Genomic DNA, 18,300 nt, shown 5'->3' with positions numbered 1-18,300 from the left:
ATTCATTGAATACTTTTGTTTTTTTTTTTACAGAGACAAAGAGAGAGAGTCAGAGAGAGGGATAGATAGGAACAGATAGACAGGAATGGAGAAAGATGAGAAGCATCAACCATCAGTTTTTCGTTGTGACACCTTAGTTGTTCATTGATTGCTTTCTCATATGTGCCTTGACTGTGGGCCTTCAGCAGACCAAGTAACCCCTTGCTTGAGCCAGCGACCTTGGGTCCAAGCTGGTGAGCTTTGCTCAAACCAGATGAGCCCACGCTCAAGCTGGCGACCTCGGTATCTCGAACCTGGGTCCTCTGCATCCCAGTCCGACGCTCTATCCACTGCACCACCGCCTGGTCAGGTGAATACTTTTGGTTTTGAATGATGAAAATTTAGAGGCATTCTCTTTAGTGTTTTATTTTTTCTCATCAATGTATACATTATTCATTCATTTGTTCATTCAACAAACATCTACTGAATAGCCACTATATGCCAGCTGACTAACTTACACTCAGCCTACATAACTTCAAGACTTAGTCGAGCCATTCTTGATCCGCTCTTCTTTCCTTTCAGCAACCTCTACCCTACATTTCCACCATCAGGCTTGGCCAGTTGTACTCTTCCTATTCCCACAGCCCCCTTCCACATGCCTCTGTTATAATATTTACACTATGTTAATTTGCATATGTATTTGACCCCTCCTCTGAATTACGTGATCCTTAACTAAAGACTGTGCCTTCTTTCTTAGTATTCCTGGCACTGACACTGTACCTGGCACAGAGTTGACATTTAGTATTTTATAAACTGAATCACACCCCCATCTCAATTTGGTTACTAAGTCTTGTGGATTGTTTCTCTCGCACATGCCCCCTCTGCTCTATTCTTAAAGCTCCTGCTCCCGTACAAGCCTTCGTCATCTCTCCATCCTTAAAAATGTCATTCCTGACCTCGTCTCCCCCGGACATTGCTTTTCCCAGTTCAGAAAAGCTTCTTAAATAAGCAGTCTACACCCACTTCATCACTTTATCTGTTTCTTCTTTTTAAAACTTTACTCTTTCTTATTTTTAAGTGTGTGAGCAATACATGTACTTATTCTCCCCTCCTCAGAGGTCACGACTACTTTTAGTTTGTTGATGATCCTTGCAGACCTTTTTATATGCCTTTATATACACACACACACACACAGAGAGAGAGAGAGAGAGAGAGAGAGAAAGAGAGAGAGAGAGAGAAATGTTTGTTTTATTGGGAAGGGGATGATTTACACAAACGACATCATAATCAATCATATCCTGCAACTTCTTTTTTTACTTAACCACATGTCCACGTGAGTACATATAGATCCATTTCATTCTTTTAAACTTCCAAATAGAATTTCATGGTATAATTTGTACAATAGCTCATTCAGTTGCTCTATTGATGGAAATTAGACTGTTTAATTTTTTTAAATTCCATGAGTCCCCTGGCCAGTTGGCTCAGTAGATAGAATGTTGGCCCAGCATGCAGATGTCTTGTGTTCAATCCCCAGTCAGGCAAAGCTACCATCTGATTCTCTTCCCCTCCCTCTCTCGCTTCTCTCCTTCTTCCCCTCCTGCTGCCGGTGGCTCAAGTGGTTTGAATGTCAGCCCTGGGCACTGATGATAGTTTGGTTGGTTCAAGTATTGGCCCCAGATGGAGGTTGCTGGGTAGATCCCAGTTGAGGTGCATGCAGAAGTCTGTCTCTCCCCCTCTCACTTAAAAAAAAATCCATGATGAATGCTACCATGAACATCTTTTCTGTATGCTTTCCTCCCTCCCTCCCTCCCTTCCTCCCTCCCTCCTTCCCTCCCTCCCTCCCTCCTCCAGCCCTCCTTTCCTTCCTTTCCTTCCTTTCCTTCCTTCCCTTCCTTCCCTTCCTTCCTTCCTCCCTCCCTCCCTCCCTCCCTCCCTCCCTTCCTCCCTCCCTCCCTCCCTCTCCTTCCTCTCCTTCCTCTCTTTCTCTCCTTAAGTGAGAAGAGGGGAGGCAGACAGACAGACTCCTGCATGTGCCCTGACCGGAATTCACCTGGCAAGCCCCTACCAGGCAATGCTTTGCCTATCTGAGCCACTGTTCTGTTGCTCAACAGCCAAGCTATTTTAGCACCTGAGGCAACACCATGGAGCCATCCTCAAGACCCGGGGTCAACTCACTCCAACCAATTGAGCCATGGTTGCTGGAGGGAAAGATAGAGAGAGAGAAATAGCGGGGGGGCAGGGAGGGGAGAAGCAGATGGCTGCTTCTCCTGAGTGCCCTGATCAAAATCGAACCTAGGACTTCAACATGCCAGGCAGATGCTCTACAACTGAGCCAACTGGCCAGGGCCTCTGTATGCTTTTCATGAACACATGCAGTTGTTTTTCTAGGCTGTATACCTAAAAGAACTGCGGGATCATAAGGAATAGATACTGTCAAATCTGCCCTCCAAAAAATCTACATCAATTTACACTCCTAGCAAGATGAATGAAATTACCTGGTGTTAGTGGATACAGGGGGCGTTTAGGTTATGACAGTCTCAATATACGACATTTTGAGTTTATGATGCTCACTTTCATAAAAACTTTAAAAAATTGAGACATGAGTGTTTCAGCTTACGCTGTTAGTGTCATACTTATGACTACGTGGGTGAACTAGTCTGGTTGCGTGTAGCAGAAGAATACTACAGTATATTTATGTCCTTTTCCTTTTTCTGCGGCTTAGTTGTGTTTTTATGTTCTAGATTATGATTTTACAGCTGTGTTAGGATACGTAAGTGACTTTGGCTAGGGTATGTTTTGACTTATACCAAAATTCGGGTTATGTCACTGTTGTAGGAATGGAACTGTGTCGTAACCTGAAGACCCCCTATATTTTTATCCTTAAATTTTGCAAATCTGATGCATAAAAGAATTTTTAGTTTTTCATTTTGCATTTCCCTAACTGTTGGTAAGCATCATTTCATATGCTGATTGGCCGCTTGTATTTCTGTTCTGTTAATGACTGGTTTATTTCTCACTGAATTGTAGAAGATTTTTACATTTTAGAAAAATCTTTTGTCAGTTACATAGGTTGCAAATTTTTTCTCCACATCTGTAATTTGTTTTTACTTTTGTTTATGGTATCTTTCAATATACAAAGAGGTGGGGGGTTTATTTGTTTGTTTGTTTTAATGAATTTAAATTTGTAAGTCTTTTCTTCTACGACTTTTGGATTTCGTGTTACAATTAGAAAAGACTCCTAAGATATTCCCAAAGGTATAAAAATATTCCCCTATATTTTCTCCTTATATTTTTAGAACTAGTTTTGAATCCAACTGGAATCTATTTTTGTGAATGATGTTTGTGTGGGTCTCTTCTTATTTTTTCCTAATGGATAGCCTATTTTCTCAGCATATTTTCGTGAATAGTCAATTCCTTCCCTGCTGACTCACTTATGCTAAATTCTCACATACACATGACTTTGATCTTGGATTCACTTTTCTGTTCTGTTACTCTTTCTGCTATTCTGATGTCTTTACTTCCTTCCTTACCTCCCATTCACTCATGGCAATCTAGTTTCTATTCACAATTTCCCTGGAATTATTGTCCTTAAATGTGTTAATGACTTTCTTGTTGCCAAACGCAATGGATATTTTTCAGTCCTTATCTTCCTTGACACCATTTATCATTTCCACCCATACATTACACGAGACAACTGTCCCTTGACTCTTCTACCAATAAAATCATGATCATAACAACATTTTCTGTTCATTAGTTACTCTGTGCCAAGCACTCACTGTGTAAGCTTTTCATACATGATACATGTCAACTATGCCTCACCACACCCTCTAGGGTAGATAAGTGTTATCATCATCCACACTTTACAGGTGAGAAGACTGAGAGAATTTGTGTCTTGTTGTTTTCTTTTTTATAATGCAAGGCCCTGACTTAAGCTTCAATTGCTAAGGCATCCACTTCAAAGTCAGCTATCTAAATAAACACATCACCAGCCACTTAAAGATAGAGAGTCAGGATGCTGTTACCCCCACCCCAAGCTCCTTTACTTTAGGAATCTTGGTTGATTTTTCTAACTGCACTTTTGTACCACTACTTTTTTCTCTTCCTGAACATTCAATTCTTGCCTTATGTTTTAAATTCACCCATGAAGAGTGAGCACACACAAAACCTTGGCCATACCCTCAACCTCAATTGAAGCACAACTCCAGGCCCATGCTCTCTCTCTCTATCTACAACACTACTGTGTGACCGCTATCATGCACTTTCCAGGACCTGTGAATAATACCCCCCAGGTTTCCTGGTGGTTAATGTTGAGGGTATCTTCCAATCATACTAAGGACCTCAAGGACTAATCCAGCCACGACTTTGATGCTGACACTGGCACAAAACATTTGTCCAAGATCCTTGGGCTAATAAAAGGCAAGATGGGATTTGAACCCATGTCCATCTGAAACGAAAGCCTAAGTTCTTAAGTACACCCCATTCCAGCCACTCCTTCTGTCTCCTTCTCGAGTCCCTTTTGCTTCAGCATCTTTTCAGTGGTGGCTTTCTCCAGGGTATGACATTGACCATTGCTCTTCTCAAGTTAACGCGTGCAACCTGGGTAAAGCAGATGTGCTGACGCTCTGTGTCATGCAGCTGTGCTGACATATATATGCCCAAATGATCCGGTCACTATGGAGAAAACACTTTTTTTTATTACAGACCCCTGAGCTTATTCTGCCTCTGCGCCCCAGCCCAGTTTCAGGGAGGCTTTTTGTTTCTACTTATTTGAGTTTTTATTACTGGAGTACCCCCTTATCCACAGGGCATACATCCAGAACCCCCAGAGGATGCCTGACACTGCGGATAGTACTTAACCCTGTACATACTCTGTTTTTCCTACACATACACACCTGTGATACTTTAATTTATAAATTAGGCACAGTAAGAGATTAACAACAGCCTGATTGGTGGTGATGCAGTGAAGAGTGTCAACCAGAGACACTGAGGTCCCAGATTCGAAAACCTGAGTTCGCCAGCTTGAGCGCAGGCTCACCAGATTGATCGTGGGATCATCAACATGATCCCAAGGTTGCTGGCTTGAGCAAGGGGTTCACTGGCTTGACTGAAGCCCCTTTGTCAAGGCACATATGAGAAAGCAATCAGTGAACTAAAGTGTCACAACTACGACTTGATGCTTTTCATCTCTCTCCCTTCCTGTCTGTCTGTCTCTTTCTCTAAAATAAAAGATCAACAACAGTAACTAATAATAAAATAGAACAATTATAACAATATACCATAATAAGTTATACAAATGTGATACTTCTGTCTCTCAAAATATCTTACTGTCCTTACCTTTGTACTTTTCAGTTTCTCTCTGGTATATCCAAATTGCCAGCATCACTATTCTTGTGTTTTGGGACCATTATTAGGTAAAATAAGTATTACTTGAACACAAGCACTGTCTAAGTGCTTGTGACTACTAAGTGACTAATGAGAGGATAGCATATACATAATGGATACTCTGGACAAAGGGATGAGGCAGGACCGAGTGGAATGATGGGACATTACATCATGCTATTCAGAATAGTGTGAAATTTAAAACTTATGAATTGCTGCCTGAACAGGCAGTAGAGCAGTGGATAGAGCATCAGCCTGGGATGTTGAGGACCCAGGTTCAAAATTCCGAGGTTGCCAGCTTGAGTGTGGTCTCACCAGATTGAGCATGGGGTCGCCAGCTTGAGTGTGGGATCATAAACATGATCCTAAAGTCATTGGCTTAAGCCCAAAGGTTGCTGGCTTGAGCAAGGGGTCACTATCTAGACTGGAGCCCCCTGCCCCGAGTCATATGAAAAGCAATCAATGAATAACTACGTTGCCACAACTATGGGTTGATGTTTCTCATTTCTCTCCTTTCCTGTCTGCCTGTCTTTCTGTCTGTCTGTCTCTCTCATCACAAAAAATTAAAAATAATAAATAACTGAAGTTTATGAATTGCTTATTTCCTGAATTTTCTATTTAATATTTTCAGACTGTGGTTGGCTGCGGGCACCTGAAAGTGGCAAGTGAAAACACAGATAAGGGGGACTACCATATCTGATTTTGTCTGAGTATGTACCATATTTATAATCAGGAAAGACAATAAGGACGTTACAGATATAATGGGAGTAGATTAGCCTCTAAGGGGCTGTATCATTTCAGTCCTCCCAAACCAGTACAAGACGTTTCAGCCTGACCAGTGGTAGCACAGTGAATAGACCGTCAACCGGGAACGCTGAGCTCCCATGATCAAACCCCAAGGTTGCTGGCTTGAGCAAGGGGTCACTGGCTCGGCTGGAGGCCCCCCTTTATCCCATCAAGGCACATATGAGAAACAATCAATGAACAACTAAAGTGAAGAAACTACAAGTTGATGTTTCTCATGCTTCTCCCTCTCTCACTCCCTTTCTCTCTCTCTAACATCTTTTTTTTTAAATAAAAAGATGTTTTTAATGTTAGACGTGCTGAATGTATATTATAGAAAACTGAGAGAAATTTAACTGAGGTGGTCCTGAGCAATGAGCAGTTCAGATCAAGCACTCATATTGTGACCCAAATATCTCCTCTCCTAATTGCCTAATTAATTCTCAAGCAAATAAGATTTGCACAAAAAACAAGCCTATATAAAGCAGGGGTGTCCTTTGCTTAGAATTTCAAACAGAAAACAGCAATCAGTTTAATTTTTAAGAGGGTAAATATAAATACACTTATTCATTATAAGGAAATGAGTGTGGCTGTTGTAACTTTAACGAATAACTAGGAGAATTGAGGATACCGTTCATCTATGAAGGAAGAGAATCCTCAAAGAATGAGTAGACACTTTGCTCAAAATGATGAATGGCATTTTCTGGGAAGAGCACGTGTGATTACCATGTGACATCCTGTTAAATGCAGATGGTGCCTGACCCCCACCCCATCCCTGGCCCCAGCCCACATCATATCCTCATCTCTGAGCTCTCCCCACCCCTCATTCACACACCACTGTCAAACACCTCAGACCTCCTCTTACTTCTCTGCTTATTCCTGCTCTGCCTCTATTTAGGATGTCTTTTCTTTCACCTACTGACTTAACATCCCAAAGTTTTTGTCTTTAGCCTAGTGTTCATATAACTCAACTTTGATTCCTAGGTGATCTTTCATGTATCCACAGTTGGGACATATCATCAACACCTTGTCAACTGAAATCTCTATTCCCAGCCCAGACGGTCATCATGTATCTTGATGGTCCATAGACAACTCAAACTCAACATGTCCAATGCAGCGCTGATTCCTTCTTCTTTTTTTTTTTTACAGAGATAGAGTCAGAGAGAGGGATAGATAGGGACAGACAGACAGACAGGAACGAAGAGAGATGAGAAGCATCAATCATCAATTTTTTGTTGTGGTACTTTAGTTGTTTATTGATTGCTTTCTCATATGTGCCTTGACTGTGGGCCTTCAGCAGACTGAGTAACCCCTTGCTCAAGCCAGCGACCTTGGGTCCAAGCTGGTGAGCTTTGCTCAAACCAGATGAACCTGCAATCAAGCTGGAGACCTCAGGGTCTCGAACCTGGGCCCTCCGCATCCCAGTCCGACACTCTATTCACTGCGCCACCGCCTGGTCAGGCAGAGCTGATTCCTTTAAAAGCTGGTTTTCTTATCCTCTCTTACTGAATGCCTCTACCATCTGTTACTCTTCAAAGCTGGAAATCTAGCCTCATTCTAGATTCCTATTTGCCTTCACAACACCACTCCAAGTCCTATTGATTCTACTGACTCAACATTTTTTTTTTTTTTGAGAGAGAGAGAGAGAGATAGGAAAGGAGAGAGATGAGAAGCACAGATTGCTTCTCATACGTGTTTTGACCCAGGGGCACCATCAAGCAATGACTCCTTGCTCAAGCCAGAGACCATGGGGTCAAGCCAGCAACCATGGGATCATGTAGATAATCCCAAACTCAAGCCAATGACCATGGGATCATGTCGATAATCCCAAACTCACGCCAGTGACCATGGGATCATTTCGATAATCTCACAGTCAAGCCAGTGACCCTGCGCTCAAGCTGGTGACCTCAGGGTTTCAAACCTGGGTCCACAGTCTACACACTATCCACTGCACCACCACCAGTCTGGCTCTACCTACTCAATGTTTATCAAATCTATCTCCTTGTCCCTATCTTATTACCTGATTCACCTCTGGCCTAGTCCAATTGGTCCAATAGTCTTCTAATTGATCTTCTTACTCTCCAGTCTATCTCAAAGTACCTTCTTCAAAGGCCGATCAGATGACATCATTCATTCTACTTCTTTAAAACTTTCAGTGGCTCCACCTGTGCACCTTCTACAAATCCCTCCAGGAGCTGGCTCCTGCTACATCTTCAGGCTCACCTCCCTCCTTTCCCCCAGCTTACTCCAGGCACTAGCTCAGGGGCAGACCCACATTTTGTGGGGTCTTAACCTTATATGAATTGAAGGGCCCCCTAAGAAAGATAATATAACATTATGACTAAAAATTAGTTATAGGACTTTGAAAGGGGGCCTGTGTAAGGGAGGGCCCTGAAGCTTAAGTTTCATTGCTTTACAGTAATTCTGCCTCTGGTCTGGCCAAACAGAGCAACCTTCAGTTCCCTAGAATATGCCACAATCTTCTACACCTCTTTGCCTTTGTACAAGCAGTTTCCCCCACCTGGGATGCCCTCCCCTCCTTGGCCTTGTCTGTCTGGAAAAACAGCTCATTCTTTAAGGGCCAGCTCAGGGAACACCTCGTTTGTGAAGGTTTCCCTGACCTTCGCCACAAGGAATTGACTGTCTTCTCCTTCATGTTCTCATTGTAACTTGTTCTTTATCTTTGTCCTTTACAGACCATATCACACTCATTGTAACTGATTTGTTTAGAACCAGTATTTCCTGTGGGTGCCTCAAGGGCAGAGACAAAGTCATTGTTTTTCAGATTGTTCAGAGCACAGCAGTACCTGACACAAGGTGGGAGTTCAACAAATGCCTGAAAAATGGAATGGAGACCTCACTGGCGCATGCTGTAAAGACAGCCTTCTTTTGGCAAAATGCAAGGAGTAGAACAGTTGCTATAGCAGGGTGCCCAGGGTGGAGATGGCACTTACGAGGGAATCTGCTGCCCACCCACATCATTCTGAGAGGAGGTCTAGGCAGGGCCATGGCATCTGTGATCTCTGGAGGACCGCTGTGGTGAGCTACTCCCAGTGGCCTCCCACCAGCCTCCCCATCCCACCCGCTTCTTACCTGTCTTCTTTGTTGATCTGGTCACCAAAGCCCACCGTGCTAACGATTGTGAGCTTCAGCCCCACATTGCTCTCTTGGAGGTCATAGGTATTGGACTGAAGATGGACACCTGGCTCTGTGTGGGTGGCCGGCTCCCCATCGAACTTAGTGTTGAACAAGGTGTTCATGAGTGTGGACTTGCCCAAACCTGTCTCTCCTGAAAAGCAAAAGAATGGATTACGGTCCATTCGCACAGTGACAGTAAAGCTAGTCCACATCACATTTTGGATGCATATTCATTAACATGAGGAAGAGGACATGATAAGACACTAAGTAAAGACCATATAGAACTGCATGGATTGTTTGATCTCAGATAAGTGAAACAAAACTGGAAGGAGCTGCATCAACATATTAGCAATAGTCATCTCAAGAGAGTGGGATTGGAGTAATTTTTTTTTCATTCCTCATTTTTCATTTTTTTTTTATAGAGACAGAGATGAGAGAGTCAGAGAGAGGGATAGTTAGGGACAGACAGACAGGAATGGAGAGAAATGAGAAGCATCAATCATCTGTTTTTCGTTTACCTTAGTTGTTCATTGATTGCTTTCTCATATGTGCCTTGACCGGGGGGCTACAGCAGACCGAGTAACCCCTTGCTCAAGCCAGCAACCTTGAGTCCAAGCTGGTGAGCTTTGCTCAAACCAGATGAGCTCACGCTCAAGCTGGCGACCTCAGGGCTCGAACCTAGGTCCTCCGCATCCCAGTCCAATGCTCTATCAACTGCGCCACCGCCTGGTCAGGCCATTCCTCATTTTTTTTTATTTGACAGCTGAGTACACATTGCTTTCATAGTTAGAAAAAGAAAATGTTAGGCAATGATTGAGAGGCAGTTATGATTAGAAAAAGACTGGAAGGAAATACAATATATTTTTACCAATGTTTATGTCTGGGTAGTAAGGTTATATGTGGTTTTCATTTCTTTCTTTATGTTTTTTCTGCATTTTCTGAACTTTCTAAGAGGAACATGAATAGGTTTTGTAATAAGAAGTAAAAGTTGCCTGACCAGTGGTGGTGCAATGTTTAGATGAGGTCCCAGGTTCAAAACTCCAAGGTGGCCAGCTTGAGCATGGGCTCATCTGATTGAGTTCAGGGTCACTGGTTTGAGTGTGGGAACATCAAAATGATCCATGATCGCTGGCTTGAAGCCCAGAGTCATTCGCTTGAGCCCAAGGTCGCTGGCTTGAGCAAGGGGTTAAGGGGTTGGTAGGAGCCCCTGGTCTAGGCACATATGAGAAAGCAATCAATGAACAACTGAAGTGCCGCAACTATGAGTTGATGCTTCTCATCCCTCTCCTTTCCTTCTCTCTCTCTCTCTCTTGCTTGTTTGCTAAAAAAAAATAAATTGAAGACTTATTCTAAATTTTAAAAAGAGAGGGACATTAGTCCTTCATCAAATAAATATCCTCTCAGTCACCATGTCACCTCCCTGCCAGGACCAGACAGCACTCTGCAAATGCCCGGACGTGTACCCCAGTGGGGAGACTGTGTGGCCCTGGGTTCTCCTCTCAGGGGTTGAGCAGTCGGTGAGACGGTTTTCTAGCTAATAGGGTGAGAATTCAGCAGGCTACAAATTATTCTTCCCCTTAAATTCCAAACAAGGCAGTCATTTGATTGTTTAACTAATAGGCTGCAAGGTACTAATAAATTAAACCAGTGGGATTTCAAAAGTCTTGACTTTCACACTAAAGAGACAAGTAGGGGAATGGCCGTGGGGGACTGCTGAAGGTTTGGGGATGTTATTTCTGGAAGACCTAAGTGATGTCAAGCCACTGCCATAAGCAAAGGAGAGTTCAGGGAATGAGGACATTGGAGGGAAACTGGTGGCATGAAGTTAGACATCAGATGTGAGGCCACAAGCTGGGCTGGGCACTGTATCTGCTTACAATCTCCTCGGATCCAGACTGTGTCTGAGTCCCCACCCCCATCCCAAATGATTCAGGAATACAAGATCCAGAAGTCAGTTACTTTGGAGTGCCCTTCAAACACCCAAACTACCCTGCCATCCTGCCATCATCACCCTTCGTCTCCCCTCCTCCTCCCAACACTTGAGAAGTGAGTGTTGGCTATCTTTCCAGTCAATAGTGGTTTGCATTGGGTGATCCCCCCTTATGACTGACAGCGCATATCTGCAAGGCAGCCAGGCCTAGAGTGAGAGCTCTACAATGTGCAACTGCAAATGGTCCATCTACCTTCCACCCTCTGGGTATGTCTAGTTTTGCATCTTCCATATGTCCTTTCTCCCCCCAAAATAAGCTATGAATGCAGGAGGTGCTTTCTAAAATATCTGTTAAAGATGAGAGCTTCTGTGTGTGGAGAGATTGGTAAGAGACAGAACAAGGAGAACATTCAATTCTGCCAGCTACCCAGCCCTCAACCCAATTTTCTAGCTAGGTCTGACTAACGGGGCTGATTGTCAGGGTGCAGGAAAATGGTTCTTCACACAGATCATGTTTCCAGCCAGGGTCTGCTATACCTATTAGCAGCAAAGATTCTACCAGAAGAGGCCCCTTTGTTCCTCCCTAAAGGAACAGGAAATATTTGGGTCCCAAGAAAAATTGGTGAGGTGAGGCCTTTGCAATGGGAGGTGACAGACTTGGCCAAGCAACGGAATGTATCACCCCTCCTCGTCCAAGGGGGGGTGCAACTAACTGCAAACGGGGCCAGCATCTCTGAGGTGGAAGCAGAAGGGTGGCTCCTTCACCCTAACCCGCCTTCCCGCTGGTCGCGCAGGTTCAAGCTTCACCTTAGCTTGTCTTCGAAGGCAACAAATGAATTTTCCATCTCCACACCCTCTTCTGTTCCTGAGCTCTTTGCTAAACGCCCTGCAGCAACCAGAGAATGGTGGGGCCTGCGCTACCCCAGCACCCAGAGCTGGCTCCCTGGTTCTCCGATCTTAAGGATTCTCAGAGAGCAGGGGAGGGGACAGCTTCTTGTACTCCAGAGAGTGCCCAGCACAGGCTCATACAAGCCTCTGGAGTAGGACTGCAGAGTGCGGGGCCCACCCTGTTTGCTCAGCTGAAGAAATAGAGGCAGGCAGGCAGGCAGGGCGGGGCCGCAGGGAAAATGACCATCCCAATGCCTGCCAGCACAAAAGGGCTGTGGAAACTAGATGCCCAATGACGAATGTCTGGAAGAAAAGAACCCGTGGGTGTCTGGGGAATCGTGATAAATGCAACATGAGGAGAGGGCACAAAATCAAGTGAGCTCGGCCCATGGCTATTGAGTGCTCCCATCCAGTTCTCCATGAATGTGGAGCCTAGGGGGGGAGGCAGCCTCCTCTCTCAGTAGCTGGCACAAGCTCAATCTGGGCCTAGGATGCTGTCCCTTCCCAGGGAGGGCACATGTGGCCTAATTCAGATCAGGTCAGCAAATTCCACACCCTTGCAGGAAGGTGGGGACTTGGCAATTGGATTCCGCAGGAAACCTGAGGAGTCCCCAGGGGTCAATTTCTCTCTGCTCCTCCCTCCTCATAATGGAGCAGGGTTTCTTAACCCTTCGGAAGCCGTCACCACCAGCCAAGAGGGTTCCAAGTCACTGTGCTGAATGCAGATAGTATTCTGGAAGCGCCAGATTTTTAAAAAAGAGTTGCAGTGTAAAACACATACTATGAAATATGCCTTTTCAAATTATACTTCCTAGGATAGTCCGATGCTGACCTCTGAACCCTGAGTTAAAAACCACCATAACAAAGAAAACCTTAGCACTTTTCCTCCTCTGCTGGTAACATTTGTGTCCTCTGGCACCTTGTGCAATAAGCCCTTGCCAGTGATGAGATGCAGGGTTCCAGCCAGGTTATCACTAACTGTGTGACCTGAGCAGAGCCCGGTCCCCTCTCTGGGCCCCGTCTCCTTTCCCACAGATGAGCAGGTTAGAATAGTAATAACAATAGCTCTCATTTAAGGAGCACTTACTATGTGCCAGGCACTGCTGTAAATACTTCATTTTTTTAAATTTAATCCCCGAAATAAGCTTAAGAGGTAGATATTATGGTCTTTAATTTACAGATGGTTTAACCAAGCCACTTCCTAGCCAGGTGCATTTTCCCCTGTTCTCAACCTTTCTGTGCCTTCCCTTCCTCATCCATATAATGTAAATGAAGCACCGGCCCAGGGTTACAAAGTAGTGAGTGGCAGAGTCAGTGCGTGAATCAAGGCAGTTTAACATTGAAACCTCTGGTGCTATATCTAGGATCATGGGATCCTAGCAATTTCTAATATGCTTACAACCAATATGCCCCAATGCATCCCATAGGCATGATATATTGGTTCATTCTGTTATTCAGCAAATATTAACAAAGCCCATGTTAGGAGCCAGGCACAGTTTTAGGGGCTGAGGATACAGCAATGAACAAGACAGTCCCAATCCCTGCTCACATAAAGCTCACAGTCACATGGAGCTAAAGTCCCTCCCAGCTCCGGATGTTGGAATAAACCAAAAGAAATGCCTCTGAGTTCAAAAGGGAGGTGTCCAAACGGAAATGCTCCAGGAGCTCCGTTTGGCCAGAGGAACCTATGGACAGGGACAAGGTCATGCCTGGCTCAGTGACCTTGCCTTCTCCTTCTTGATCTTACACTGCCCTGGCAAACTGCTGTGCTGGGCTGGCTTGCCCAGCTTCCTGCAGCTCTTCCCAAGCCCATGCGCAGTGATGTCAGGTTGGCAGCAAAAAAACAGCTACCGTGGGAGAAAAGAAGAAACAGCTACAGTGGGAGAAAGGACGCTATGGAAATAGGCAAATGTTGCAAACTGTGGCAATCCTTCTCCTGCGTGCAGATAGTGAGACACCGACCGGCATGCCCCTCCAATGGACCCCTGACCTTGACAGAGTGCTAGCTACCCTTCCACTGCTCCTTTAGTGAACTTCAATCCTGATTCTCTTGTGCAGGTCCCCCCTCCAAGTTCCACAGAGCACAGTTGCGCCTCGAATCCCAAGCAGCTTCAAAGTATATTATCATTATGACCCTTCGTGCTCCTCGCAGGCATGACCACTGCTGGCACATTCGGAGGGCTGAGTCTCTGGGGCTCTTTCGAGCAGAATATTTGTCCTGCTGACTCTGGAGGCTCCTCTGAGGCCTCCAGTGCTAAATCCTAGGATCATAGATATTTCCAAAGGTACGGGACTAGTAGACATTTTTATGTCGGGAGGGAGACCTCACCCCACTCAGTAATTAGTGTCAACCCTAGAGAATCTATTGGAGGAGTTATAATATGCTTATGCCCGTGTGCCTAGCCCTTTAAAAACAGTGATTATAGGTGGCATTTATTGGTACCTTGACATATAAATCGGGCTCTGGATTCATAAAAATTCTCTTTCCCAATCCCAACATACACATGTGCCCATGCACAGGCCATATACACATGCACGTGCACCCAGGTACATACACACGGCGGGTACCCACTCTGCTGGGCTTGTGCCTAAGCCCAGCAGCTCAGCACCAAGAGAAATAATACTGTGCTAAAAGTAGCCTAGGTCTCTGTTAACAATGGAAGCTAATGCTACCATAATTTTGCGCTTAAAATGCCCTGTTGGAAAAGAAAAGAAAATCCTTTGAGGGAACATATTCTATACCCAAACAGTCATTAAGGGAGTAAACCTGACAGTTATGCACAGGTGGTAGGCAGGCAGGAGAGCGTGGTCACTGAAAGTCCTATGAGAGAAAAGATCACCTTCAGCAGCCAAGCTACGGACTGTTTGCCGAGTCAGCAATAGGAGCGAGCCCATGGCTGGGCTGAGAGTGCAGCCTTAGAGCCGCTCTCAGCTGCGTGTGACCGTGGCCCAAATTGTGGGTTCTCTGAGCAATCACAGGGTTGTAAGCACAGTCGGAGAGCAGACTGCATGAGTCGTAGTCTCTTTTGTATCAGGGATAAAGAATAAAGTTAAACCAGTCCAAGCTGGTACATCTAATGGTTGTACCTGCAAGGCTGAGAGGGATGCTATTAGGGCAGCTATTTTCTGAAACTTGACATGAGGAGAAAGAAAGAGACAGGGTGACTGCGTGTGGATGAAGGTCTCCTTCGTAGCCATCCCCTCTTGGAGGGTCTGTCCCAGGAAGCTGAGCAAGGCCATCCCAGCAGGTACACGTTGAAGCAGCCACAGCTGTACGATGCCTGGACAGGAACTCAAGGATAAGGGTTTCTCCCACTCACTCTGCCATGAGCTTGGCGGCCTTTTCTTCTGGGCCGTAGGGGCGCCAGTGACCTGCATGTCCAATTATTCTACACATCCCCCCTCAGAGAGCTATTCTGGTTTACACGGCCTCCCTCCGAAAGCACTACCAGCCCACCCGATGGGTCGACAGGTTGCTTTGTGTGGGTCTGTCATTTCACTTCTCATCTATCTCCTCAACTTCAGTATAGGTCACACAGAGCTCTGGGAGGGATGCCAAGAGAATCCAGTACGCTTGCGTGGAAATTTTCGCTAATCAAATACTATGTAAAATAAGTGGGGCATCAGCCAAAGATTGGAGAGATCTGGCAGTGCTAATAGATGTGATCGCATTCGATCTGGATGTCAATCATCATGACTTCTATTTATTTTGTATCCTTCTCGAGACTAGTAGCAACTCGTCATAACCACCAGAAGATTTCTGGCATCTGATGAATTAACAGCCTAGATCTGGACTCTAAGGCCCATGATATGAAATTGTGTGAAGCACATATTTTCATTTCATAGGTTCCAAAGCTGGTGTGTGGGAGTTAGTCATTTAGCTACTGAGTGATCCTAGCTGACTGCCTGCCATCCAGACTTAGAAGGGACTTCACTGTTCCCCACTTGCCCTTGACTGTGCAGGTGTCTCCTACAGGAGATGATCTAGAACAGTGCTGGGAGTAGGGAGAAGAAAATGAATGACCCTTGTTAGAAAACAGAACTTTTAACTACATTAAAAAGTAAAATATCCTATTCAGAAGTGGCTCAGATCCTCAACATGAACAAGTGCCCCATACGCTCTTTACAAAAATAAGAAAAGGCAATTAGCAGAAATGTCTGAGTGTTTCAACCAGCATGAAAATTGCTTTTATTATGGTATTATGTAATTATTAAGGTTTGGAAGTAGGTCAATGAAAATATGCAGGTATGCGTTACTGCACTGTATAATGAAAATTATATGCTATAATCGTGTTTGCAATTTGGGGATTTTTTTAAGGTCCAAGGAGAAATTCTTAAAGAATGTCAAAGAAAAAAAAAAAAGCCTGACCAGGCAGTAGTGCAGTGGATAAAGCATTGGCCTGGGATGCTGAAGACACAGGTTCAAAACCCCAAGGTTGCCAACTTGAGCTCAGGTTTGCCAGTTTGAGCTTGGGATCATAGACATGACCCCATGGTTGCTGGCTTAAAGCCCAAGGATGCTGGTCTGAACCCAAAGTCGCTGGCTGAAACAAGGGGTCACTCGGTCTGCTGTATTCCCCCTAGTCAAGGCACATATGAGAAAGCAATCAATGAACAACCAAGGTGCCAGAACTACAAGTTGATGCTTATCATCCCTCCCCCTTCCTGTCTGTCTGTCCTTCCATCCCCTCTCACTAAAGGAAAAATAAAAAAAAGAATGTCAAAGAACTTCAGTTCCTCATATTTGGTTGGTGCTTGAGTTTCCAAAATGCTTTTGTGTTCTCCAGACGTGTTCCCAGCAGCAGTTAGAGAAGCAGAGAGAGGGACAAAGGGTCAGCCAGGCCTGGGTACTTATCTCCACTTATCCTCTGTTGCTTCAAGTAAGTCCCTTACACTCTCCAAGTTTCTGGGTCTCCACCTGTTCGTTGTTGATACAAACACTACTCACTGCTCATTTCTCAAAGCCGTAGTAAGGACCCAAACTGATAATACGTATGAGATAGTGTTTGAGAAGTGTAATAAGTGGTTCCTGTGGGATTAACTCCTTCATTCCCTTCACATTATTGAACTCTCTCTGGGCTATGATTAGCGTATCAGGCATGACTAAGATGTGGTTCTCACATGAGACTAAAGGTACAGGCAGAGATATACTTAAAGGCAATGAAAGAAATTTACACGCAGCTGTGTGGTCCCTGAACTTGAGCTCCAATTGTAGCAAGCACAGCAGGGCTGCAGAGGAAACAGAGAGACCCAACCCACTGCCCACAGCTGGTAGGCAGGCATCTTTCTGCAGCCATCGCCTCCCTCCCAGTTCTGCCCTGGCTCCTGTCTTCTGCGGTCCAAATGAACCTGGCAGCTAGAGCTGAGCCAGCCAGCTCCCTCGCAGAATTTCCACTGGGTGTCACACAGCTCAGTTTCCCCAAGTTATGACCCCATATTCTGGTCTGACCGGGGTGGGGGGGGAAACGTCATTATAGCCAGCTGTTTACAAGAACAAGCAGAGCGATAAAAGAAGAAAGGAGGTGGGGGGAAACATTCTTGCAAGTAGGTAAGAATAGCATAGTATTTAACCTAATTACCTGCAAAACCACATCTAGCTTTTAAGGATCCATATCTTGTAATAGGATTATCTGCTATGGAAATACTCACCCACACACAGGATGTTGAAGCAGAAACCTTGGTTGACTGACTTATTTACCAGCTGGTCAGGCAAGCTGTCAAACCCCACATGTCCATCCAGGGGGACAGTTCGGCAATCTTCATCCTAATTTGGAAGGGGAGGGAGTAGAGAAAATTAAACTGTGCTTACAACCAATCTGGGCCTCACTTCTCCATCCAAATAGTCTCCGTGTTAAGAAGTAACACCATCTAGGCTCCATAGTGAATGTCACCATAGTTTCAGACAAAGCAAACTCCAGGGAGGCAGCGGGAGAGTAGGCTTAGGGTATGAGACCGCTGGCATCGGAGGCTCAGAGACTTGGGTTGACTCTCAACGCAAATCATTTACAAGCCGGGTGACCTCTCAGAGACTGTTTCCATCTCTTGTCTGTCATATGAAATAATATTACTTATCTTACAGGTGATTGGGATATTCACATATGCTCATACATGTAACAAAACATAGAACAATGCCTGGTACGTGCGTAAGTGTTCAGTAAATATTACAAAGGGATTTCCGTTACTCTTTTCTCTAGGGCAGGGAT

The 18,300-nt window shown here is 44.8% G+C and overlaps 1 protein-coding gene across 4 annotated transcripts in view; it reads right to left on the bottom strand.

Annotated features, from left to right (window-relative positions):
* Positions 1-18,300, bottom strand: part of SEPTIN6 (septin 6) — an 80,757-nt gene that overhangs the window by 45,617 nt on the left and 16,840 nt on the right. For all 4 annotated transcript variants that reach the window (XM_066249693.1, XM_066249697.1, XM_066249696.1 and 1 more), the window contains 2 exons: positions 17,747-17,861; positions 9,235-9,430 (listed from right to left, as the gene is read on the bottom strand). In XM_066249693.1, the coding sequence (XP_066105790.1) occupies positions 9,235-9,430; positions 17,747-17,861 (311 nt within the window). The remainder of the gene's footprint in view (positions 1-9,234; positions 9,431-17,746; positions 17,862-18,300) is intronic.

Source organism: Saccopteryx bilineata, chromosome X (genome assembly GCF_036850765.1).
Source record: "Saccopteryx bilineata isolate mSacBil1 chromosome X, mSacBil1_pri_phased_curated, whole genome shotgun sequence".
Taxonomy (NCBI): Eukaryota; Metazoa; Chordata; class Mammalia; order Chiroptera; family Emballonuridae; genus Saccopteryx; species Saccopteryx bilineata.
Note: the sequence above shows the minus strand (reverse complement) of the source record. Positions and strands in the feature narration are given on the sequence as shown.